Consider the following 26,747-nt stretch of genomic DNA (forward strand, 5'->3'; position numbering starts at 1 on the left):
TTGGCTTATATTGTGATAGATATCGTTATCGCCTGAAATGAAAAAACATATCGTGATATGCAAAAATCTTATATCGCCCAGCTTTATATATATATATATATATATATATATATATATATATATATATATTAGGGGTGCAACGATATTCGTATCGATATTGAACCGTTCGATACAGTGCTTTCGGTTTGGTACGCATATGTATCGAACAATACAACATTTTTAATTTATTTTATCAACTTTCCTTCTGACGATGCTGTCTGTGTTGAGCGCTCAGTGAATCTGCGTTCGACTACTCCGCCTAGGCTGCACTGTCGAGCGCAGATCCACTGAGCGCTCAACACAGACAGCATCGTCAGAAGGAAGAGCGCAGGGCAAGTTAACTTGCAACATGGCAAATTGAACCTCCCCCACCCTCATTCAGATCTGGCGTTTGGAACTATTTTGGTTTTCATGTGACGTATGACCCTGATGGTAAGCGCGTCATGGACTAAAGTAAAACAGTATGTTGGATGTGCCACGCAATGCTTAATTACATGGGTGTGAACTAGTGTGTTAGCGCAGTTAGCTCGTTAACGTGTTGGCCGTCTAGCCCCACGCACGGGGCGATCAGGGGTAGCTCGTTAACGGAGATTTGCCGTGTTGTGGCGTTAAGATCATTTCAACGAGATTAACGCTGACAGCACTAGTGGGAACAGAGACATTTCTCTGTAATAAACTCTCTTTTCCAAAGATGAGTGATTCCTCAATCAGATACAGGGCTCGCAATATCGCTAGCCCGACGTCCTGGTGTTAGCGATTTTTCCAGTCGGGCTACCAAAACAGATTTCCAATGTTACCATGTGTTTGTGTATGTGTAATGTCTTTACTTATACTGGTCAATAGACTTTAGTGAACACATTATTGAAAGGTGTTATTGATAGGGTTGTCTAGCACAACCCTATTGCTGGAACAATCAGAGACAATTGTACTGCCTCTAGCAAAGCACTGGACACCAGGCAGAACACTCTGTGTGATCTCGTGCACGAGGGAGATGCCTGTGACGAGCGCTGTTCCTGCCACTTGAACCCCAGTCACTCTCTGTCAGCTCCCTCGTAGCACTGCCCTTTATTGAGGTTATGTGAATATGCTTAGGTCATTAACATATGACATCTTACACCAGCAAAGAGTACCTTGTCTGTGTTAGTGTAGGTATGTGTGTGTATGTGTGTGTGTCAAGATATGGCCCTCTGAATGCCTCCTTAAAAAGGCGGTGCCAGGAGTCCAGCGGTCCACCTAAAGAAAGGGCTCCTATACTTGAACAGATAGACAGTAGGTGTCCACCTATACCATAAATCAGAAAGAGAAGATACCACCTTTCTCATGACCTTAGGATGTGTGTGTATGCCAGAACACTCTGGAAGGCACACAGTCTTTTCAGACTACTATGGATCAGACCTTTATCATTATACAATTGATTCTGTACCGCTAAGCATATATGATTATATATTTCTAAGTATAATTGACAATCAAACAATATAAATATGACAGTTATACATAAATTAAAAACAGTTTTTCAAGTATCTTTATTCCTCTGAAGCAGCTGCATTATAACCAATCTTGTCCTCTGTGGCCATTTAAAATAGCCTAAAATAACTGTTGTTATATTTGTTGCAGTTTCTGCTCCTCTTGGACACACGACTGTTGAAAAGACATATTTGATTTTCGATGTGACTTTTAACTGGATAAATATCAGATATATAAACGTCCCTCTGCAACAAGTCCAGCTTCTACCTCATGATAGGAATGTTTTTGTGGCTCAAGATGACCTGATATCTTTCATGATGGATACATTTGACTCATGTTTCACATATTATAGACCAACAAGTGCCCTTCTCAGTGTGAAGTGAACTGGAGTCTGTCTGTACTGGATCTGGATTCATCATCGTCCCTCCAACAGCGACATAGTGATCCGGCTCACCAATTGGTGAAAACGACCTACCGAGCCTGCTAGAAGGTGCAGGAGGGCCAATCTGAGCTAAAATTATGGAGCTAATAACTGCTAATAAAGCCAATTGATGGACCGATAACATGTATATTTAATGTCAGCTCCCTCCAAAATAAGAGTTTTTTAAAAAACTCAGACTGAGGTCTTATTTTGAAAGCCAGAGTTTGTTGAAGCTGTTTCCTGAAGGGGGACCCTGAACAATTAGAAAAAGCAGATTTTAAAACACTTAATGTCATCTGTGCTCATTAAACGGACATCATGCAGTTTATCTTCAAACCAGCAGAGGGCCACATATCACCAACAACGAAGAGTTCAAGAAGATGTTTGTGCCATCAGAGCTGTACGTATTGATCTGATCAATATTGAAGTTCATGTTTCTGTGATTGGTAGTGATGTGTCAGTCGCGAACGAAACGGCTCTTAGAGCCAGATCTTTGAAGTGAACGACGCGAGCCGGCTCCTTATTGGGATCCGTGGGGTTTTTTTTTCTTTCTCTCACCCTCTCTCTCGCACTATTTTTCCCCTTTCTCTCCGCACGCGACTTGTGCTTTGCGCTGCAAACACAGGGGAGGGGCGGTAGTTACACTCACAGTAGAGCAGGAGGGAGAGAGAGAAAGAGACTCAGGGACAACAACATCACATTAGAAAGGTATAGTAATCATCCACAACTATTTTCAGTTGCGGGTGATAAAGGATTCAGAAAGTTTATTCTTGCAGGCCCATGCATCTTCTTTTTGTTTTCATATTTGATTTATTTATTACATTTTATGTGGAGTGAATAAATGAAAGTATATTTAAAGTATATTTACGGCACGTACAAAGCCCGAAGCACGTAAAAACTCCAAAATACGTAAAAACTCCAAAACACGTACAAACTCCGAAGCACTAACAAAACCAAACAGAAGTGCTCCAGGATGCTAGACGCAGTGTTGAACTTTTGTTACCTAGCAGCTACACAACCCAGGAAGTACCAACAACTTGATTCTGTGTGTGGTAGTAACAGGTAAATGAACATTTTTTTTAATTATTTGAATATATATGAGTGCTTGTGTGTAAATACACAAACAATACACATATGCTTTCAATTGTGTAATTTAAGTGATCTAGGTAGCTGTTTTGAAAGTTCAGTTAACGCTAGAAATGTGTTTTGGAGTTTGTACATGCTTTGTCTCTAGGGGCCACCGTATATATTTATATATAAACATATATAAATAAAACCACTTTTTTTACATTAGTAATTCCTTTTGTGCATAATTTTATATTATTGTTAATAATAAATTAATTATTATTAACCTGAAGAGCCAGTTGGGAGCCGAAAGAGCCGGCTCTTTTTAGTGAGCCGAGCCGAAAGAGCAGGTTCTCTAAAAAGAGCCGGAAATCCCATCACTAGTGATTGGATCAGTTTTTAAAAGCAGCTATTTTTATAGATTGTCAGAAACATGAGAGAAACTGAATGTCTTTAATATTTGATACACTGAGTACTTTTGGATGTCTACTTATTCAACCATGATGGAAACATCCCATAAAGAAAGATAAATCAAAAATTTGGATTCATTTTAATGAGCCCCATGACTTGTTGAAAATGCAGAGGAGCTGGTTGTGAAGTGAGCTTAAGAGAAACACAACATACTGATATTCACTGTGAACCTTTGAGTGGAAAAAGACAGAAAAACAACATGTGGATCCTGGAATAATGTGAGCTTCCATCTTTAAAGGACTGAAGAGGAAGAAGTTTACAATGAATCATTTAGAACAGTTTCAAACATCAACTGACTGAATCCATGAATCTGAAAACATGTTTCTGAGTGAAAGAGACAGACATGTACAGACTGAACTATCTGTTCAACATTCAGAGTGTTTCTCTAACAGGAGGACACTCTTTACACTTCACTCAGCACAGGGACACTGAGGAATCAGGAGGATAAGACCAGGCCATAAACCCAGGATAAAGAGGTTCAGTGAATGTGGTGTTGAAGGTGTGGAGGTGGATCAGAGTGTCAGAGGAGACTCTGTAGAAGGACAGAGTGCCAGCAGGACAGTCCACATACACTGCTGCTCTGTTAGAGACAGAGGAGGAGGAGGAGGAGGAGGTGACGGATACAAATTTTGTGTTGTAACAGACATAAACAGGACCATCATTAGTGCAGTATAGACTCCAGGAATGATCATTCCGTCCAAACCAACAGTCATTACCCTCTCCTTTCCTTCTGATTCTTCTGTAACTCACTGATATATAAACTTCTCCAGTCCACTTGACCTCCCAGTAACAGCGACCAGTCAGACCATCTCTGCACAGCAGCTGAGGAAGAATATCAAATCTGTCTGGATGATCAGGATATGACTGAACCTCCGCACGTGTCACCTTCCTGTTGTTGTCAGACAGTTTGAGGTTTGTGTGAACTGTGTTTGTGTCGATTGTGAGTTGACAGGAATCTGATGGAGAGAACAAACACAATCCAGCTGCAGTTATTGATCCATCATCTGTTCATTGATTGACACTTTGATGATGACTCCTGACATGATGAAGATGGTTGAATGTGTGCTGCTTTGTTTTCATGAATCCCATTAAAAACACACTTACACTTCTTCAGACCTGGTCTCAACCATTGGACTCCAGCAGGCTCCACCCTGAAAGGAGGAGGGGGGTCAGAGCAGCACAGTCTCTTTCAGCATGCACACATGGACATTACATGGCTCTCATACACATACTGTTAGACACTGATAAAGGAACAGTCCAACATTTTCACAAATACACTTCAATCCATACGTGGATCAAACTGCTGATGATTTGAACTGATCCTGGATCTGTCAGTACTCCACTGTATGAATGAAATATGACTGATTCAAACTGTCACCTTCATTATCCTTATATTCCTCTTCTGTTTAGCTGGAAAGGACACCTCCCTGCCATCGCTACCAGCTGTTTTTCTCCACAAGGAGAGAGGAAACAGGTGTCTAACAAAATCAGACGTCCTCACTTTAAAGCCTCATTTTAAATGAATGTTACATTAATGTTCATTGTAATAGCTGTAATTGGGCTTATTACACAGCGGGGACATGAATAGTTTTGTTACAGGCCAAGTACAGCTGGATTTTATGACAATAAAGCTAGCTTACTTTTGTAACATATAGGTCTACTTTTAATTAAATTTCTACCATTTGCAGTGTTGGGGAGTAACGGAATATATGTACTGCTGTTACGTATTTAAAATACAAAATATTATGGGGCGCCGTTTGTAAAGTGAAACATGCTGAAATTAACGGCAACATTTTTCCACATTTAGCTCAAAACAAGTCATTTTTTACAACATTTAGTAAAATATTAGTAACTTTTCATATTTAAAACAGAATTTTAAATGTTAAATCTAAATGTTAAATATTCAATCTAAATGTTAAATGTTAAATCTAAATATTATATTTAAATCTAAATGTTAAATGTTAAATCTAAATATTATATTTAAATCTAAATGGTAAATGTTAAATCTAAATATTATATTTAAATCTAAATGTTAAATGTTCAATCTAAATCTAAATGTTAAATCTAAATGCTAAATGTTAAATGTTAAACCTAAATGTTTAGGCTAATATGCAAATTTATTGTACGGATCAACGGAAATACCAAAATAAAAGCTTCCCGAAAACCTCCGGTGCAAAATTGTGTCTGTTCTCCTCCTCACTTCTCCCTGCCATGTGCTGCTTCACTTCTTGCCTACGACCATGTCCAGCGATTTTGCTGGACATGCGCTGCAGCGATTGTGAAGTGGAGACTGCAGCTGCTAAGAGTGCACTACTGCTGAACCTTTGGATGGCCGACAAAACGGATCTTCTGATGTTTTCAGCTAAATCGCCGGACGTGCTTTCTCATGGTCGGGTTATGGCTGAATTCCAGTGGAATGACGGTCCCGCCATAATAGACGTTCCAGCCATGTGTTCCAGACCTAAACCTAACCTTATCCCTAACTATAACTTTACTAGCAGTTAAATGACGTAAAATAGTGTTTTCCAAAGCGATTTTTAGAAAATGAATGAACATGTGTAGATTGAGTCCAAACGGTTCTCATGTGCTCTCCTTTTTCCGATGCCGTAATTTAGGAAAGTGTTGGGTACCCGAAAGCATAAAATGTTGACAATTTCTCACCTAGCGAAAATTATTACGCTTTGGGAGTGAGAACGTGTCTGACCACTACCGGCACACTTTTGCACCGGAGGTTTTCGGAAAGCTTTTATTTTGGTATTTCCGCTGATCCGTGCAATAAATTTGCATGTTAGCCTAAACATTTAGATTTAACATTTAGCATTTAGATTTAACATTTAGATTTAGATTTAAATATAATATTTACATTTAACATTTAACATTTAGATTTAAATATAATATTTAGATTTAACATTTAACATTTAGATTTAAATATAATATTTAGATTTAACATTTAACATTTAGATTTAAATATAATATTTCGATTTAACATTTAACATTTAGATTTAAATATAATATTTCGATTTAACATTTAACATTTAGATTTAAATATAATATTTCGATTTAACATTTAACATTTAGATTGAATATTTAACATTTAACATTCTGTTTTAAATATGAAAAGTTACTAATATTTTACTAAATGTTGTAAAAAATGACTTGTTTTGAGCTAAATGTGGAAAAATGTTGCCGTTAATTTCAGCATGTTTCACTTTACAAACGGCGCCCCATAAAATATGAGTAACATTATTCCGTTACGCTTACCGTTTAAAAATGTGATATTCAGAATACAGTTACTTCACTGAAATAGATGGATTACATGGTGGTGTTTTCCTGCTTCATATGTTAGTCTGTCCTCTCTCTACTTTTGGTAATCCCATGCCAGTGGAAACTGTTGAGGTTTAAATTTATAATTTTGAAAGTTTATATGCTGATTATATTGCTTTATATAAGAAAGGCCTTACTCTGAGTACACTCTGTGCCAAAAGTCCTGACAGGAAACTGCATGCTTTTGCAGAAGCATAGGACCTGCTGCAGAAAGTGAAACCAACTAGGTTGTTTGATCGAAACTTAAAGTGTGATGTGACGTAGAGAGTGAGTATATAGCTAGGCTTCCGTTTGTGCTTGTATGTAAAATTAAAGATCATTTTTTTGAGTTTGACCACTTTGAGCCCTGTATCTTTCTTGGCCGTAAAGAATACAAAAGAACTGGGATTTAATGAAACCCAAACAAAACGCGCATTAAGAGGCTCTGATGCCTGTGTCACAATCTCGCGGCCCATGTCACCGCTACTTGCATAATGACATGAAGAAATATTTCTTAAAAAAATGTTTCAATATGAAGGAACTGTGAGCAGACTGTTACAGGCATACCCCTTTAAGAATGCAGCCTCATGGGCAGTTTAGTCTGTGCTGCAGGGAGAATGTGTGGGACTGCCCCTCCCGTTATATGTGTGTGAGCACGAGGGAGGGAGAAAAAGGAGAGTGGAAAAGTACAAGTTGTCACCGACCAGAAACGGGAGATGGAAGCATGTAAATATAACAATAACCACTGCACTAAGTTGTTAAGACTCAACTGTACACTGTGTTCTTGTTATTCAACGCCTCTCTCTCTCTTGCTAGCAAAATTGACCCAGACAATAAAGCTAGTTACCAGCTACGAGCCCAACACAGAACCCGACGCATTAGCCAGAGCTCCCTTTACTTTGGTTCGGAACAGCGCACCTGTTTTATATACGCGCAGAATAGTTTTCTATACGAGATCACTGCAAAAGGCGCAGCCTGACCTAATGTCCACCCTGTGGATTACTTAATATATTATCATGCTTTTTACAAGTACATGAATGTACTATTTCTATATGATTTATTACTATTACTGAATATAATTCGCCATACCAATACCTACCAGATTTTTAAAATCTTAATATAAAATGAGTAACGGTAGTATTCAGAATACGTCACTCTCATTGAATAATATAATGGAATACATTACAAAATACATTCTGTGGAAGTATTCTGTAATCTCTAGTGGAATACATTTTAAAAGTAACCCTCCCAGCACTGACCATGGGGCAATATGACAGATGCTCTCCAAAAAGCCTTGTGTTTTAAATAGGATAGGAATTTGCGTTTCCTGATTGTTCTGCTGCCTCTTTAAGATTCTGATGGTAAACATGTTTAAACAATGTGTATATTCTTGATCCTAGATATTCTTTATCACTTTTAAATAGTTTCCACATTTAATTGTTTTCTCATGGTGCTCATCAATTTTAATGTTCATTTTGTGTTCTATGTGTGCTACGTATTGGCTTTAAAAGTGCTATAAATAAAGTAACAAAGAAATAAACAAATCTTGCTAATAATTAATTTTTTCTTGATTTTCTTGATACCTCTTCTTAGTGCTAAGGTAGGTTAGACATGAGCCTACTTTGTGCACTGGTGAGCAGTCATGTTGGAAAAGGAAGACGCTATCTTTAACTCTCTAGGGTCCAGGGTATAATTTGCCTTTCTTGACTACTTTTGATTTGACCTCTATATTTCACCTTTAAAAAATGTTTATCTTGCCTTGTTTAGTCCCGTTACTTTCAGCACAACGTCAAATATCTGAAATTGAAATTACTATATTAGCACAACTGATCTAAATTCAGAGAAAAAAAATTAAATCCGAGTAGAAAAAGTTATATTTTTTACTGTAAAAACCACAAACATGTTTAACGAATCATTTTCATAACTTGAAATGCAAATAGAAATTACACATTTCTAAAAATTATGCATAAGGTTTGCACACCAAAGTTTAATGGTACTATTTTCCTAAAAGTACAGCCAAGGCCTCAGGCATTTTTTATATAACCATTTAAAACTATTTACAGATGAATCAGGTGTTCTGCATCAAATAAGAAGGCACACAAATTATATATGCCAGTCCCAAAAATTGTTTCTGTTCACTATAAAACAGAGGAGAACACCACAGGCCTAAACCCTGCAGGTCTGACAACAGGAGGTGTATATGTCCAGTTTTCCAGATGGAGACAGCGTTTACACTGGAATCTGACTTTGGTGGCTGTTTTGGAGCAACTGTGACATTCAGCAGTATAACTGACACACAACACAAAACTACAGCCTCCAAAGACGCTAAACGTTACTAATGTCTCACATATGAAAATTCATTCTCTCTATTTCTTTCGCTTGCCTGCTTTCTCTCACCGGTGTCACCCCTAAAACTTCTCCCTCTTCCTAAAGAACCAAATGCCACATGTTGCCATTTCATGCTTGGATAAAATGGTCAAATGGTCATTTGACCCTTTTCTTTCCAAGCTCCTTAGACTACGATGACCTGGATGACTGAGAACTTTCACAGACATTGGCTGACATGGTAAACTTTTACACCAAGAGGGAAGAGGTGTTTTTTTTTTTTTCACTCGCAACTGGAGAGTGTTTGCTGCCCCTGTCCTTAGACCTTTCACCGTAAACACCACTGTTTTGTTCAGAAAAAAACATTGCATGTATTTTTTATCATAATTCTGGTTTTACGTGGCCTATCGACACAATTTAAAAACTGGTATATAGTTTAAGTCCACACTTTCGACCCAAGTTGAAACGGACTCTGAGTCCTCTTGTTGCTGAGTCGTCTTAAATTGTTGTGTGATTTTGACACGCCGGCGTGTCCGTTGATCCCAGAGGGTTAAACTGTTTCTTCAAATTTGGGAGGATGAAATTGTCCAAAATGTCTAGCATTGTCTAGCATTTTTATATATTTCATTTTATTATTTTTTACTATTTAATTTGTAAAAATGTGTATACACACACACACACACACACACACACACACACACACACATAGAAAAACATTTAGTATACACATCCAGAAATGCATACACTATTATATATTGTACATATATTTATTAGTTTCAGGTTGGCCATTCTTGTATTTTGCTCGTTTGTGTTGTTGTGTTTGCACATCTCTGTTGCTTGTGGGGCTCGCACACAAGAATTTCACTCGCATGTGCTGTGCCAGTGTGCCTGCACATGTGATGTGACAATAAAAGTGATTTGATTTGATTTGATTTGATTTGATTTGATTTGAGAGTTCCTTTCACTGGAACCAAGAGACTGAGCCCAGCCCCTGAAAAACTACCTTGCACTGTAATCCCGCCCCACCCACCACCAAACTTAACACTTATCCATTGGATAGTCAGAAGTAGAAGTGTGATTTATCATTCCAGAGAACACATCTTCATTGCTCTGGAGTCCAGTGGCAGCGTGTTTTACATCACTGCATCTGACACATTCCGTTGGGCTTCATGATTTACGGTTTGGATGATGCTGCTTGCCCATGGAAACCCATTCCATGTAACTCTCCTTGCACTGTTGTTGAGATAATCTGAAGACCACAAAGTTTGGTGGTCTGTATTGATTGACTCTACAGAAAGTTGGTGACATCTATGCTTGATACACCTCAGCATTCAATGGCATAAGGGCTGTGTATTGCCACTGATTTCTATAATCGATTTAATTCCTCTTCACAAGGTCCTGTTCGATTAGATCACTGATTTGATTCTGAAAAATTTTGCCTCAGACAGTCAGAAGTATTATAGTTCTTATCAGTACTGAAACTTTAGAAGCTCATCAGAGGTGTAAGAATCACTGCAGATGTCTTTGTGTCAAAGTAACTGTGGATAAAACACAGAAAACATGAAGGAGATTTTCCTGGCCTGGCTTCTTATAGCAGAAAACAACCTTTAAAATATTCTGCAGTGAAACAAAAATGAAAGAAAACCATGAATCAACATCTGAACATTACCTGATGCTGCTGAAGTGAAGCAGAGCAAAGTTACGGAGGTTTTATTAGATACACAGATAAGGGTTTGCAATTTGGCATCATTTAAAAAGTTCACATTAATAATAACTCATAATTAAATGCAGAGAGGCGTATAAACACATAATGAGTCAAAAGAGGTGAAAGAAGGAGAAATAGTGCAATAGATAGATGGAATAGATAGATTTGCTGTCTGTCATTGTTTATGTTATGTCTGCGTGAAACAAACATGAATTAAAGAATCAAATTATTTAAAGGAAATGTTTCCAGCTCTTCCTCCTCCATCAGACATTCTCTCCATACCTTAGAGTGTCCAGTCTCCAGCCTGGATCCTGCAGTCCAGCCGACAGTAGCTTAATTCCTGACTCGCCTGGATGATTGTAGCTCAGGTCCAGCTCTCTCAGATGGGAGGGGTTGGAGCTCAGAGCTGAGGCCAGAGAAGTACAGCCGTCCTCTGTGATCAGACAGCCTGACAGCCTGCAGACAAAAAACAACAAAAAACAGTTCAGCTGTGAATACTGGAAGCCAATGTAGCAGTTTCAAATTTGTTTCTGTGTAAAATGCCCTGGACCCAGAAATACTATGGTCACTGGAATGCCTTCATGCATATTTCTGATAACCAATAACCAAAGTTTTTTATTTATTAAACTTTTTTCTACTTGATGGGTGTGTCACAGAACAGGGAACAGGGAATTGGTGGTTTATGAGAAGTTTATGTTTTAGGCCACACTTGCTACTTTTCAAATAATATTTTCAGGACAGTAAAGTACCTTTAGTGTTGAAAGAGGCGGCTAAATAACAAATCATTTGACACTGCTGGTGGTGACACAGCTGGAGAACCACAGACCATACTGCTAGTGACATACTAAGAATTGAATTTGCTGGTGATTGAAGATAAAGTGTATTACAAGTCTAGTACAATTTAAAATAAGTCACCCTGTAAAAATTTGAAATTAACTGATCTGAAATGTTTAAGCTACGCAAATCACCAAATTGTGTTGTAACAGGAAGTGATACAATAACACAGTGAGAACTAAAGATTATAGCAAACATGTTATTAAAGCTTCTCTACCATAATGAAACATCTGTGAGAAAGCTGTAAAGGACTTACACAGAAGCACAATAATCAATGCTACCATTCACACCTACAGCCAATTTACAATATTCACATGACAATAGTAGTTGGAGGAGTATTGGCTCAAATTGTGGTCATAATTTTTTTGTGCTCAGGTTCCCTGGTTGTGTGTGGATTTCAACTTACAAGTACAAATTTTTCTTCCTTTCAGCTGATTGGTCAATGTCATGTCAATCACAAATTTAACAGTCCAATCAGAGAACAGATGGGTTTGGCTGTTGGAGAGGCGCTTTACTGAGCTTCACATCCTGGAAGAATAAATGCCCTTTCACATGCCACCCCAGCATTTTCCTTCATCACCACAATGGAAAACAGTCTGTGTGTGTTTATACTTGTAAAGTGGATACACAGCCAGGGAACCCGAGCACGGAGTTTTACACGTAGATTTTTGCTTTGTATCTGTAACCAGACCTTAACCAAAAAATTTGTAACTCGTGTAAATATTTTTTTACAAACACAAATCTTTTTTACACGCACACAAATTGTCATCTGTAGATGCACAAATATACCATTTTCACATATTTTGGTTTACAAGATTACAAAACTCAGTTCACAAATAACCATTTGATTTAAAAGTACAATATATTTATGACCACAATCTGAGCCCACAGAGGAGAATCCACACAGGCACAGGGAAAGCATGAAAAATTGTTTTGTGGCACCAATGCATCTGAGGCAAATACATGTTGATTCTCAAGGGGCGACACAACAGATAAAAGAAGTACCCAATATATAAGCTTGGATTTCTGCATAAACTGACACAGAACCAATGAGGGTTATGGTTATTGGCTATGTATCGTAAACAGATAAACCGGACTAAATTCTGCAGCAGACAGTGGAGCACTTTATCTGTTTCAACTTCACTGCCACTGTCACGGTTCTGGGTAAGTTTGACCCAGTATTTTGAGTTATGTTTTGGTGCGTGTTCGCATTTTGGATTCTTTAATCATTGTGGTGCTTTAGATGATGATGATTATTTTTATTATTATTATTAATAATAATAATAATAATAATCTGTGTTTCAGTTATTCTTGTTTAGGGATTAGTTCTTAGGTTTGTGTTCTCATGTTAATTGCAGGTTTAGTTCAGTGTCTAGTCTGTCTCTCAGTGTTGTGTCTGCGTCTTTGTTTGGTGGATTCTTGTTTCCTGTTTTATTGTGAAAGTCTATGTCTTATGTCAGTGTGTACAGCTTTGCTCCCCCTGTCTCGTTAGTCCAATCCCTCCCGGCTGTGTCTCCCTCCTGTTGCCCATTCCCTGATTACCACCCTGTGTATATAAGCCCTTTTTTTTCCTGTGCTCGGTGTCGTACCCTCAGATTCTGCCTGTGAGTGTCCGGTTCTCAGTGTTCGTTGTTCTGTTCATGTTTTGTTCATTGCCAGCAATAAAGCTGTGGTTTTCTGTTGAAATTTGGCTTCACGAGTCCTGAGTTTGGATCCTCACCTCCGCCTGCCCGCACACAGAGCCCTGACAGCCACAGGATCATATATAGAAAATATTTCCTTTATTATATTTAGTGCCTTCTTTTGTGGAATCTTTTACGTTTCAGTTTGTTTGTGTTACTGAATGTAGCTGAATAAGTATATATCCAAAAACAGACCCAAAAACCTTTTATCCATTTTTACAATTGATAGGTGCGGTTGATTTCTTTTTTGACTGCCTTAAGGTTTTGCCAACTTACAGGTTAGGATTTTATTTCCTATGTTGAAAACATCAAGTTTACATGTAATAACATGTGAAATAGAAATGAAATGGCCACTGCCATTTTATTGATTATTTTTTTAAAATTTAGTTTACAAAGTTAATTTTGGATTAGTTTTTTTTTTTTTTTAATTTAAGTCAAAAGGGATGAATGAGAAGAGTTTTAAAATTCTCATCATGTATTCAGACAGAAATAATTTCACGAGGGTGTAAGGGTTAACATGAATAAATCAAACTCCAATGTATAAACATACTTTGTAAATTGTTACAGAATACAGAAAATGAATCAAACTGGAAAGTTTTGTTGATGGAAGTAAACATTTTTGACTTATTGGACAAGACAAAAGAATAATTTTTAGAAACCGTGCTTTATACTTCCTTTTAGCCTTTGCTGTAGTGCCACAGAGTTCATTCCTTTCATTCTTTCTGGGTTTATTGCATAACTGTTGGGTCTCTGGTGATGTCCTATGTTTGACTTCTCTTTTAGACCTGGTCTTCCCATTAAATAAAACGTCCATTCTCTTCTGCTTGTTCTTTTCAGGGTCGCTACCATAGGGCAAGAGGCAGGGTGCACCCTGGACAGGTCGCCAGTCTGTCACAGACCTAACACATAAGGACAAACAACCATTCACACTCACATTCACACCTGTGGGCAATTTAGAATGATCAGTTAACCTAACCCCACTAATTGCATGTCTTTGGACTGTGGGAGGAAACCGAAGTACCCGGAGAGAACCACACAAAAAACGGGCAGAACATGCACACTTCACACGGAAAGGACACAACGATGTGGCAGAATCAACCTCAGGACTTGCTAACTCCTGTGCCACTGTGCTGGCAGGTTTGAAGATTTGAAGTACATTGTCTGCAATCCAGTATGAAACAGTTTGTAACAAAGAAAAGAAATTGATATGTTATGAATCTCAAAAGACCAGCGCTTAAAAAGCATGTTATGCTGAAAAAGCATATTATGCGCCTCACCTGAGAGTTTCCAGGATACAGTTTGGACTCTTTAATCCAGCAGCCAACAGCTTTACTCCTGAGTCTTGCAGGTCATTATTACTCAGGTCCAGTTCTCCAAGACTAAAAACCTTAGAGATGAGAACTGTGCACAGAGCTTCACAGCTTCTCTCTGAGAGATTACAGCCAGACAGTCTGAAAAAAGGTTATATTTGTGATCGAATTAAATGACTTATTTTCAACTTACCACAAGGAAAACAAACAATTCTATGTCCACATCATAAATGAGAATACAACTCAAAATTCATGCATTAAAAAATAGAACTTGCTTTGAAACAGCACAGTCACACTAGTGATGGTAAATTTGATTCTTTTTACTGAATCGAGTTTTAATGAGTCACTCACCAAAGTGAATCAGATTTTTTGAGTCATTTGATTCACTGAGTCAGTTGACCAGAGAGTGCAAAAAATTTACATTTTCACTCAAACTCAATTTGTTTCTCTTTTCATGTAAATCCCACTGCTAAGACGAATGATTCTAAAAAAAACCCCAACTATTTTATAGAGCAAAAAAGAGCAAAAACATTTCTAAAATAAAGCAATTTCCTATCAAAATTGCTTAATAAACATTTATTTTGTTTATTTGTATTTTATTAGTATTTTCCTTAAATGTGTCAAATATATATTTTCTCATCTAAATGTCCACTGAGCTGTGAGCCAGGGGGCGGTAATGCTCCTTAACATTGGTTGCCAACCAAGAAGAAGAAGAAGCTGTGAGGCAGGAGGGAGGGGGTGAGTGAGTGAGTGAGTGAGTGAGTGAGTGATTCGTTCGCTCTATGATTCAACACAGGAGGGAGGGGGTGAGCGAGTCCTGAGTGATTCACTTACGCTTACGATTCAGTACAGGAGGGAGGGGGTGATTAGCTCAAATGTGCTGTTAGCATGTTAGCAGAGCGATGCTACTGTGAACCGAGGAGCTATTGTCTTGATGTGTGCTTCTACTCAGGGTTTTTTCTTCCAGTTCAGAGGAGAAATGCTTTTGTTATGAAACTGGCTGTTGTCCCCCCCACTATTTTAATTATAAGCCAGATATATTTCTACTAATGGAATTAGTTTGCTAACAGCAACAGGGATGAGTCAGTGAGTCAGTTGGGCTTGTGAATCATGATTCACGAGTCAGTAAAGTGATTCTCGAGTATTGAACGATTCGTTCACGAATCGAACATCACTAAGTCACACCTTTGTATCTGTTAAACATGTGGGGAGTTAGTAATTTTAGTGATTATAAATTAATACCCACTGACACAGGCATTCGTACTTTCCAAAGTAGAATATCAGTGATTGTTGTTGGTGGATACTGTTCAAAATAATCCTTAATGATCACATACTGAACCCTCATGTAGCCACCATTCATTATCTGTTGTAAACAAGTTGCTTTAACTCCTTGCAAGAATTTTCTTTTTTATTTATATTCGATTTTGAAGTAAATCTCTGGGCCCACTTTGATATGGGTTACATCCACAAATGTTTTGGAAATGCTAAGATTTTCTGCTGCTATAGACTGTACATTGCAATATTTAAACAATAAAAGTGTGCATAGATGCATACTCACAGAGCTTTGTTGGAGGCTTTGATCACTGGCAGCATTCTCAGAAGCGCCTCCTCTGAAGCAGAGTATTTCTTCAGGTCAAACACATCCAGATATTTTTCTGATGACAGTAAGATGAAGACCAGAGCTGACCACTGAGCAGGAGACAGTTTGTCTCTGGAAAGTCTTCCCGATCTCAGAGACTGTTGGATCTCCTCCACAAGAGAACAATCCGTCAGTTCATTCAGACAGTGGAACAGATTGATGCTTTTCTCTGCAGACAGATTCTCACTGAGCTTCTTCTTGAGGTACTGGACTGTTTCCTGTTTGGTACTTCCTGTCTGTGTCAGCAGGCCTCGTAGGAGAGTCTGATTGGTCTGCAGTGAAAGACCCAGGAGGAAGCGGAGGAACAAGTCCAGGTGTCCATTTGGACTTTGTAAGGCCTTGTCCGCAGCAATCTGGTAGAAGTGTCTCAATGCAGATTCTTCTCTTCCTTCAGACTTCTGGGATGTAATTACTCGCTCTTCCAGCAGATTAACTCCGGAGTTTATAAAGGTCAGATGGACATGAAGAGCAGCCAGAAACTCCTGAACACTCAGATGGATGAAGCAGAACACCTTGTCCTGGTACAATCCTCTCTCTTCTTTAAAGATCTGTGTGAACACTCCTGAGTACACCGAGGCTGCTCTGATATCGATGCCACACTCTGTCAGGTCTGATTCATAGAAGATCAGGTTTCCTTTCTGCAGCTGATCAAAAGCCAGTTTTCCTAGAGATTCAATCATCTTCTTGCTCTCTGGACTCCAGTGTGGATCTGTCTCAGCTCCTCCATCATACTTGACCTTCTTCATTTTGGCCTGAACCACCAGAAAGTGGATGTACATCTCAGTCAGGGTCTTGGGCAGCTGTCCTTCCTCTCTGGTTTCCAGCACATCTTCCAGAACTGTAGCAGTGATCCAGCAGAAGACTGGGATGTGGCACATGATGTGGAGGCTTCGTGATGTCTTGATGTGGGAGATGATGGTGCTGATTTGCTTCTTCTCTCTGAATCTCTTCCTGAAGTACTCCTCCTTCTGTGGGTCAGTGAACCCTCTGATCTCTGTCACTCTGCCAACACATTCAGGAGTGATCTGATTGGCTGCTGCAGGTCGTGTGGTTATCCAGAGGCGAGCAGAGGGAAGCAGTTTCCCCCTGATGAGGTTTATCAGCAGAACATCCACTGAGGTGGACTTTCTAGGGTCAGTTAGGATTGTAGTTTTTTGGAAGTCCAGAGGAAGTCGACACTCATCCAGACCATCAAAGATGAACACAACCTGGAAGTCTTCAAAGCTGCAGATTCCTGCTTCTTTGGTTTCAGTAAAGAAGTGATGAACAAGTCCCACCAAGCTGAACTTTTCCTCTTTCAGCACATTCAGCTCTCTGAAAGTGAATGGAAATATGAACTGGATGTGCTGGTTGGCTTTGTCTTCAGCCCAGTCCAGGGTGTATTTCTGTGTTAAGACTGTTTTCCCAATGCCAGCCACTCCCTTTGTCAGCACTGTTCTGATTGGTTCATCTCTTCCAGGTGAGGCTTTAAAGATGTCTACTTGTCTGATTATGGCTTCTAGACTGTCTGGTTTACTGGATGCTGTTTCAATCTGTCTGACCTCATGTTCATCATTGACCTCTGCAGTCCCTCCCTCTGTGATGTAGAGCTCTGTGTAGATCTGATTCAGAAGGGTTGGGGTTCCTGCTTTAGCAATCCCCTCAAACACACACTGGAACTTCTTCTTCAGTGCAGATTTAAGGTTTCGTTGACTCCACTGAAAGCTCCTAGTTCCGGTTCCTGATTGACCCGATACACACACACACATCAAGGATTTATGAAGTGCACATAGTTCAAAAATGTATTTTGAATATATTTTTGTGTATTTCTTGAGACATTGTTGAATGTCTTAGCAGCGTAAATATTTATGGAATAGTCTAAGGAGCTTGGAAAGAAAAGCGTCTGGACTTGTTTAAGTTGCTTGAAGAAGTTTCACCTCTCATCCGAGAAGCTTCTTCAGTTCTAAGGGTCAAATGGTGGAGAGTCCCAGATTTAAGCTCTGTGGGAGTATCCCCCCAAAGAGGGACAAAGGACCCCCTGATGATCCTCTACCTAATCACATGAGCCGAGGTGTGAAAACGGGTGTGGGTCACAATCAGCCAGGGTTTCGGGTGAGCTCATTGTGAAACCTGGCCCCACCCTATCATGTGATTTCCTGAGGTCAGACAGCCCAGGATGTGAGTGGGCGTTAAGGCGTCTGGGAAGGGATCTCAAAACTGGATTATACATGGCAGACAGTTGGTGTCGTAAACCACCGCCTCTGTTCAAAGATGGTCGCTCACAGTGGACATAAATGGCTTCTTTCACTCCTCTTTCAAGACCAAACACCAGCGAGGGAGGATAAGAAAGACAGACACAACAACATTGTCATCCCCTATGTGGGCGGTGTATCAGAAAAACTCAGGAGAGTTTTCTCCAAGCACGACATCCCGGTGCATTTCAGACCCAGCAACACACTCAGATAGAAACTGGTTCATCCCAAAGACAAAACTCCAAAACACAAACTTAACAATGTGGTGCATGCTGTACAGTGCAGAGAGGAATGCCCAGACCTCTACATTGGAGAGACCAAACAGCCACTTCACAAGAGCATGGCGCAAGATAGAAGAGCCACCTCCACAGGACAAGACTCAGCTGTTCATCTGCATCTTAAGGATAAAGGACAGTTTTTCGAGGATGCCAGTGTTCACATTTTGGACAGAGAGGACAGATGGTTTGAAAGAGGAGTGAAAGAAGCCATCTATGTCCACTGTGAGCGACCATCTTTGAACAGAGGCGGGGTTTACGACACCAACTCTCTGCCATCTATAATCCAGTTTTGAGATCCCTTCCCAGACGCCTTAACGCCCACTCACATCCTGGGCCATCTGTTCTCAGGAAATCACATGATAAGGTGGGGCCAGGTTTCACAATGAGCTCACCCGAAACCCTGGCTGATTGTGACCCACACCCGTTTTCACACCTCGGCTCATGTGATTAGGTAGAGGATCATCAGGGGGTCCTTTGTCCCTCTTTGGGGGGATACTCCCACAGAGCTTAAATCTGGGACTCTCCACCATTTGACCCTTAGAACTGAAGAAGCTTCTCGGATGAGAGGTGAAACGTCTTCAAGCAACTTAAACAAGTCCAGACGCTTTTCTTTCCAAGCTCCTTAGACTACGATGACCTGGATGACTGAGAACCTTCACAGACATATTTATGGAATAATTCTCACTTCTCAGCAAACGCTCAGCGAACTTATTCTGTTTCATTCTCTGCAGTAAGTCCACTGTAATCGTCACAAATGCTTCTCTGCTTCTCTTGCTCTGTTCCTCATTCACACTTTGTAAGACATCCTCGTCCTCACATTGACTCTTAAAACATTGTAGGTCATCTGGACTCAGATCTGTCTGGATTTTCTTCAGCTCGTTCTTCACAAAAGTGATGATTTTGTCCTCCAGTATCTGGAACAGAATTTTTTATGAATGACCCAGAAACTTTTCTCACAACACAGACAAAAAAGTACACAGGAGGAGGTATGTTTCTGGGAATGATTTTAATTAGGCACCATAAACACAATCCCTCAATGAAATTCAAACTCTGGCTCTCTAAAAGAATTGGGAAAAGGTAAAATCCACATATCTAATTTGTTCTACTGCTCTTAAATCTGAATGTTGTCACTAAAAGGTATCACGCATGTTGTTCATAAGAACCTTTATCTCATACACACAACTTTAAGGATGCTCTATCTGCAGCTGAATCTGGATGTTATGGAACATTTATCCGATCTGGTGACGCAAACAGTAAAACTCTTTTCTCAACTATATTCGTGTCTTTTAGCCACCTAAGTGTTACCTAACTGTGCGGTGTAACACTTTTATGCCCCTTTTCAGTACTGTAATTTGTACGATCCCTCAGCAGCTGGCTCTAATTAATCCATACAGTACATTGTATGACCACTGTTAGTATTGAAAATTATTATATTTTGTTTATTAAATGATTAAATAAAGCTGTTTTAATTATTTTCATATACACACTGCAATTGTGCTCATATCAATTATGCTTTGTCTTTTGAGGGATGGGAGCTTCATTCGGCGTGATTTTCTGGATTGAAATATTGTAGGAATGACGTAGAAGTGCAGAGAGATTTGCTACACGATTACAATTGATAAGTAGCAGGCTATTTTCTTCTCAGGAAGTCCGAACAAGATATCCTGAAAGTGGGCTTTTAGAATCAGCAGAAGAATAATGGATAATAACATTATCAAGGCTAGGCAGGGAGGTATTTTTCTTTTCTGTCTCTTACAGAGGAGGGAACAAATACAAGACGAGGTCAGACACAGGCGAGAGGTTCCACAGGAGGCTCTCATGTTTGAAGAACATAGCCATGATAATCATTTGTTATTGTTGCTGTATAAAAACATGTAAGGCTGCTTCAGGGCATCCATAGCATGAGGCAAAATGTTGTATCAGACCATGGTCCATAGCGCTGTGTCAAATTTGTAATTCCCACTGCCATAACAAATTAAATTTTATTGAACGACAGAACTTTCTCCTGATTTCCTTCTGAAAATTTGAACATGACATATTCACAATCCATATTCCGTATGGATTATTATAATTGATCCTTTTTAGATTATAGAGACATGTGTGTGGTAGACTTCAGCTGGTGCAAATTTCAGCTGCTTGTGTTAATAATAGAACCCATTACTACTGTCCCTCAACAACTTCACTGGCTTCCTGTGAAATATCACAATGATTTTAGATTCTGCTTCTTTCTCCAAGTATCCCCATAAAGTCACAGCTCCATCTGGAAACAGAGAGGAAATGAGGAGAGTCCAGAAGGAGCTAAGTAGAGAGATAAGGAGGGGAAGGGACAGCCACAGGAGAAAGCTGGAGGAGCAGCTCCAGCAGAGTATTCCGTTACGTTACTCAATGAGAGTAAAATATTCTGAATACTTTGGATTACTTAATATATGGCGAACACAGCTACTGCCAGATTGGCGTCTCAGAATAGGTTGTGTGATTAATTATAAGTCAAATATATTTTGGTTGAAACAAAACACAAACAAACAAAAAGGAGAAAATGGCAAAGATGAGAAAAATTGAAGAAGATTTGGAGGAGATTAAGCTGTCGCTTAACTCGTTGTCAACAGACATCAAAAGAATAGTTAAGCAACAAGGAATTTTAACGACTTTAATGGACCAAATCAAAGAATTAAAAAGCTTGATTAAGGAAAAGTATAAAACAATCCAGCTCTTAGAAAGGAGAGTGGAAGATTTAGAACAGCATGCATGACTGGAGGACGTGATTATTACCGGTTTGGAAACCAAACACAGAAGCTACGCAAGAGTTACTGAGACTGGGAGTGGTGTGAGGTCTGGCGGAGATGAGCCCCCGGTGGAGGAGCAACAAACAGAGCGTCAGGTAGTGGAGTTTTTTGCGAGTAAAAAACTTCCCCTGCATAGCAACAACATCGTGGCGTGTTATACCCTCCCCAGAAAGAATGCCAGGGCACCTCCAGCAATAGTAGTAAAATTTGTGAATCGAAAACACAAAATTGAGCTACTGAGGCAGTCCAGACAACTTAAAGGGAGTGGAGTATATGTGAATGAACATCTCACAAAAAAAAAAACGCAGATATTGCCAGACAAGCCCGTATCATGCGTAAAGAAAAAAAAATCCAAGCAACATGGACAAGAAATTGCAAAGTGATGATAAAGCTCAACGGAACACCAGAAGAACCCAAGTTTGTAATGATCAGGGATTCCAAATCCCCCGTAGATTTGGACAACTACGGGGGATGATTACGCTGTTGCGGTCAGACGGCAGAAGGTCTGTTATGATGTGTTTGCTAACAACTAGCCGAACTTATTCAATGAAAGACAGTATTTCCGACTGGAGCGGGAAAATGGCAAGGTATGAGATAGTAGACTGGAAGAGTATTAGTGTGAAGCTGCAGGTGGATATGGAACTGGGATTGACGGTGTTACCATTATGCGTAGAGACGAGATATAGATCTGAGCCGCAGTTATTTATGGATCAGAAAGAATTGTATAGGTATGAGTGGTTTCCCAAAATATGTTGTGAAATACTTGGGTATGTCATAAGGATAACAGACATTTAAAGAATACCCAATCACAATGACTGAAGATTCGGATTACAAATTACATGATTTTGAAAATAATATCGATCCAGAAAGAAATGTCTTTAATGCAATTAATGTTACATGCGAGTATTATACTGAGAATCAATTTAGGGATAATGTTGACTTAGGCAATACATTTTCATTAATTCATTTCAACTGTAGAAGTATCTATAAAAGTTTTGTTCTGATCAATGATTTTTTGAATAATCTGAAAGGCAAGTCTAAAGTGATAGCACTATCAGAAACATGGATAGATGAGGAAAGGGGTTGGGACTTTCACATTGATGGGTATGAATTATATCATATAAATAGATCTAATAAGAAGGCAGGAGGTATGGCACTTTTTGTTGATAGTGATTTGAAATGTAAACAGGTTGAATATATGTCTGTGGCTATTGATGATTTAATGGAGTGTGTGACAGTAGAAATAGAAATGGAAAGAAAGAGTAATATAATTGTTACTTGTATGTATAGGAGGCCTGGGACACTGATAGAAACATTCACAGATGTAGTAGAAGTTTTATTGAGCAAGGTAAAGGGAAATAAGACATTCTGTATTTGCGGTGATTATAATATTGAATTTTTAAAAATGTCCAATCATAAGGCATCATGAGATTTTTTTGAGTTATTATGGGGAAGAGGGTTCTACCCTCTGATTACTAAACCTAGTAGACTAACTGGAAAGTCAGCTACTTTAATTGATCACATTTTCATTAATTGCTTGTAAAGCAACATTATAAGTGGCCTTGTCATAAATGACATAAGTGATCATTTACCTGTTTTTGTTACTTTAGATTATAAAATGACACTAAAGGAGGAAGTGTGTCTGGACAGATATATGAGAATTAGAAAATGATGATGCAATAAATAAGTTCAGGTAAGATCTTATGAAAGAAGACTGGAATGAGGTTTATGTAAATGACGTCAATACTGCATACGAGGCATTCTTAAATATTTATTTGTTTTTTTATGAAAATCACTGTCCACTGGTATTATATCAGTAAAAGAAAAAGAAAACTACTGGTAAACCATGGATAACAAAAGGACTAGAAAATGCATGTAAAAAGAAAAATAAACTGTATAGAGATTATATAAAACTTAGAACAAAGCCTGCTGAAATGAAACATAAAGTTTATAAAAATAAGTCAGTATTAATTATCAGAAAGGCCAAGAAAGAGTATTATAATAGATTATTTTACAAATAAAAAAATAATGTTAAGGGTATGTGGAATATCTTTAAAAAAGTATTGGGTAATAAACATACATCCTTAAATTTACCTACTTACTTTAATAAGAAAAATAAGGTCGTACGTGATATGAATGAAGTGGTAAATGAATTTAATTTTTTTTTGTAAATATTGGGCCTAACCTGGCAAACTTAATTAGAAAACAGGATGATTTAGAATGGGATGACGAATGGAATGGTACAGTTTATGTTTTTAGGGGAAATCACTGATAAAGACATCATAGCTATTGTAGCAAAATCAAAAAACAAGACATCCACTGACTGTGATGGCTTAGACATGGTCATCGTAAAAAAAACCTTGGATTGTATAATCAAACCTCTCTGTTATATTTTTAATCTCTCATTTTATAAGGGTGTATTTCCTGACCGAATGAAAGTGGCAAAAGTTATCCCTCTCTATAAATCAGGAGACAGACATAGTTTTAATAATTACAGACCAGTATCATTGCTATCACAGTTTTCTAAAGTGCTTGAAAAAGTCTTTGCACAAAGATTTGATAGTTTCATTGACAAACATCAACGGTTAAGTGAAAGCCAGTACGGCTTTCGACGGAACAGATAAACAGCAATAGCATTAATGAATGCTATTGAAGACATTTCATCAGCAACACATAATAATAAATATACTATAGGGGTATTCATTGATTTAAAAAAAAATAGCTTTTGACACTAGGCAACACTCCATCTTCTTTTCTAAGTTAAGTACTTATGGTGTGAGAGGAATAGTGTTGAACTGGTTAAGCAGCTATTTGGATAATAGGTTTCAGTATGTGCAGTGTTTAGGCAATTCATCTGATAGAATGAAAATAGAATGTGGGGTCCCTCAAGGTTCTGTTTTAGGACCAAAACTTTTTAATTTATATATAAACGACATTTGTGATGTGTCAAAAATGTTAAATTTTGTTTTGTTTGCAGATGATACTATTTTTATTGTTCCGGAGAAAACTTGAAAGAATTGGCTAAAATTATGGTTATTGAAATGAAATTTTTTTTTAAAAAATGGTTTGATGTAAATGAGTTATCGCTGAATTTGAAAAAAAAAAAGTTTATGATATTCGGAAAACGTGTAAAGGAGGAAGAGGTAGTATTATCTATAGAGGGAGTATTAATTGAAAGAGTGACAGAATTCCATTGTGTAATAGTGTAATAGGTGTAATAGTGGACGACAAGTTAACATGGAAATCACATATTGAACATGTTAAAAAAAGTTGGCTAAAAGTATTTATATCCTGGGTAATGTAAGATATATATTAGATTACAAGACAATGAGAATATTATATTTTTCATTGTTTCTACCCTATCTGAGTTATTGTGTTGAAGTATGGGGGAATACATACGTGACTAATATGAAACCATTAAATTTATTACAGAAGAGAGCGCTTCGAATTATGCATAATGTTAAATATAGAGAACACACTAATAGTTTGTTTATAAAATCGAAATTATTAAAACTAGAAGATATAGTGAAATTACAGACATTGATTATTATGTTTAGGGCAAAAAATAAAACACTACCTCTTAAGTTACAAAGTTTATTTGTATTGTGTTTGGAAAATGGGACCGGCAGAAGGAAGTTTTATTTTAACCATCGGTTTGCTCGAACCACACAAAGGCAAATGTGTCCAAAAGTCATAGGCATAAGAAACTGGAATTCTCTCAATGATCATCTTAAGTGTTGTACAAATGTTTCTCAATTTAAAATCTGCTATAAGAATAAAATGATGAACCAGTATGAAAAAGTTGAAAATAACATAATTTAATTGTAGAAAAAATTATCCTTTTAGTTTGATATTTAGTGGTATTGCTCATTGTTGAGTATATTGTTCTGTTTGGTTTGTTTTGTTATGTGCAGAATATTGTCAGAGTGTAATTTTGGTTGCCTACTTGTATTGTCACAGATAGGGGTCACGTGTTAATAAGAATTTATTCTTCTTCCTGCTCCTTTTCATGCATGGAAACAGTGTTACTTTAATTGAAAGGAAGGTTGTGTATGGGAAATGAATTACTGCTGTACCATGTGTGAAACAAAATAAATAAATAAATAAATATTATCATGCTGTTTACAGCTACATGAATGTGATTTATTACTATTACTGAAGGTCCGCGGCTCGTAGCCAAACCCAGCTTTACTTTGTTGTCTGGGTCAAGTTTGCTAGTGAGAGACAGAGAAAGGCGTTGAAAGGCTGCTTCAACTGAACTAATTATTTCAGAGGAAAACAGGAACACAGTGTACAGTCGAGTCTTAATAGCTTATTTTTCCGGTCGAGTGAACGCTGGCGCGCCTGGCTGCCGCTGCTCACCGGTTATTTTTATTTCTATCTTATCTTATCTTATTATCTTATTTTTGAAGTTGCTGACGACAATTTAAATCAAGTATCTAACTTGTTTTCGCAATATTTACGGGCTTCTATTGCTTGCGCTGCAGCTATCAGCGGTCTCTCCGTTTGTGTTCAGTGCTCGGCCCTGATTAAGATGCGGATCCACAGGGTGTTGGTGTGGCTCGTGCTCACCTGGGGTTTTTTTTTCCATCATTCATCACCCGGCGACAGCTCTTCTCCAGTATTCTGCTACGGAACTTTTACGGCTCCGTTTTTGCCTGGCTATCTCTCCACCGGTGGCTCTATACTTCTACCCGGACATCACCTTCCAGCCCCGCCGCAGGTATATCCACCGAGGGCTTCGGCGGAAGTTCAACATCAGTGACACTAACTCAATATTTTCCATCTGGTCAAAAACTCGTCGTCCTCCCTGCAAGACTGACCGGGCTATTGACCACAGTGTGCTGGCCTACCTGGCTAGATCAACTACGCCTACTATCAGGCATGGTAACTCCAGCATCAAGTTTGGTCTATTAAACATCCGCTCTCTCACTGGTAAGGGACATCTCGTCCATGATCTCCTCTGTGATCGTAAGTTGGACTTTCTTTGTTTGACTGAAACATGGCAACTGCCTAATGACTTTGTTTCTCTCAACGACTCTACTCCATCTGAGTTTGTTTACACCTGTCAACCTCGCATCTCGGGGAGGGGTGGAGGTCTCGCGATAATTCACCGGTGGCACTGGAAAGTGCTCCCTGTCTCTGCCCCTCCCTCCCATTCATTTGAATACACTGCACTACAGCTCCCTGGATCTAC

The 26,747-nt window shown here is 38.6% G+C and overlaps 1 protein-coding gene across 1 annotated transcript in view; it reads right to left on the minus strand.

The window, feature by feature from the left end:
* Window positions 1-1,563: 1,563 nt before the first annotated feature.
* The window catches only part of LOC308395999 (NLR family CARD domain-containing protein 3-like), a 51,709-nt gene continuing 26,525 nt past the window's right edge, over window positions 1,564-26,747 (minus strand). The window contains exons 6-11 of the mRNA XM_080881059.1: window positions 19,453-19,681; window positions 16,178-17,978; window positions 14,587-14,760; window positions 11,076-11,249; window positions 4,565-4,611; window positions 1,564-4,416 (exon numbers count right to left, since the gene is read on the minus strand). Of these exons, the coding sequence (XP_080737185.1) occupies window positions 3,875-4,416; window positions 4,565-4,611; window positions 11,076-11,249; window positions 14,587-14,760; window positions 16,178-17,978; window positions 19,453-19,681 (2,967 nt within the window). The 3' untranslated portion in view covers window positions 1,564-3,874. The remainder of the gene's footprint in view (window positions 4,417-4,564; window positions 4,612-11,075; window positions 11,250-14,586; window positions 14,761-16,177; window positions 17,979-19,452; window positions 19,682-26,747) is intronic.

Source organism: Rhamphochromis sp. 'chilingali' (genome assembly GCF_963969265.1).
Source record: "Rhamphochromis sp. 'chilingali' genome assembly, chromosome: 1".
Taxonomy (NCBI): domain Eukaryota; kingdom Metazoa; phylum Chordata; class Actinopteri; order Cichliformes; family Cichlidae; genus Rhamphochromis; species Rhamphochromis sp. 'chilingali'.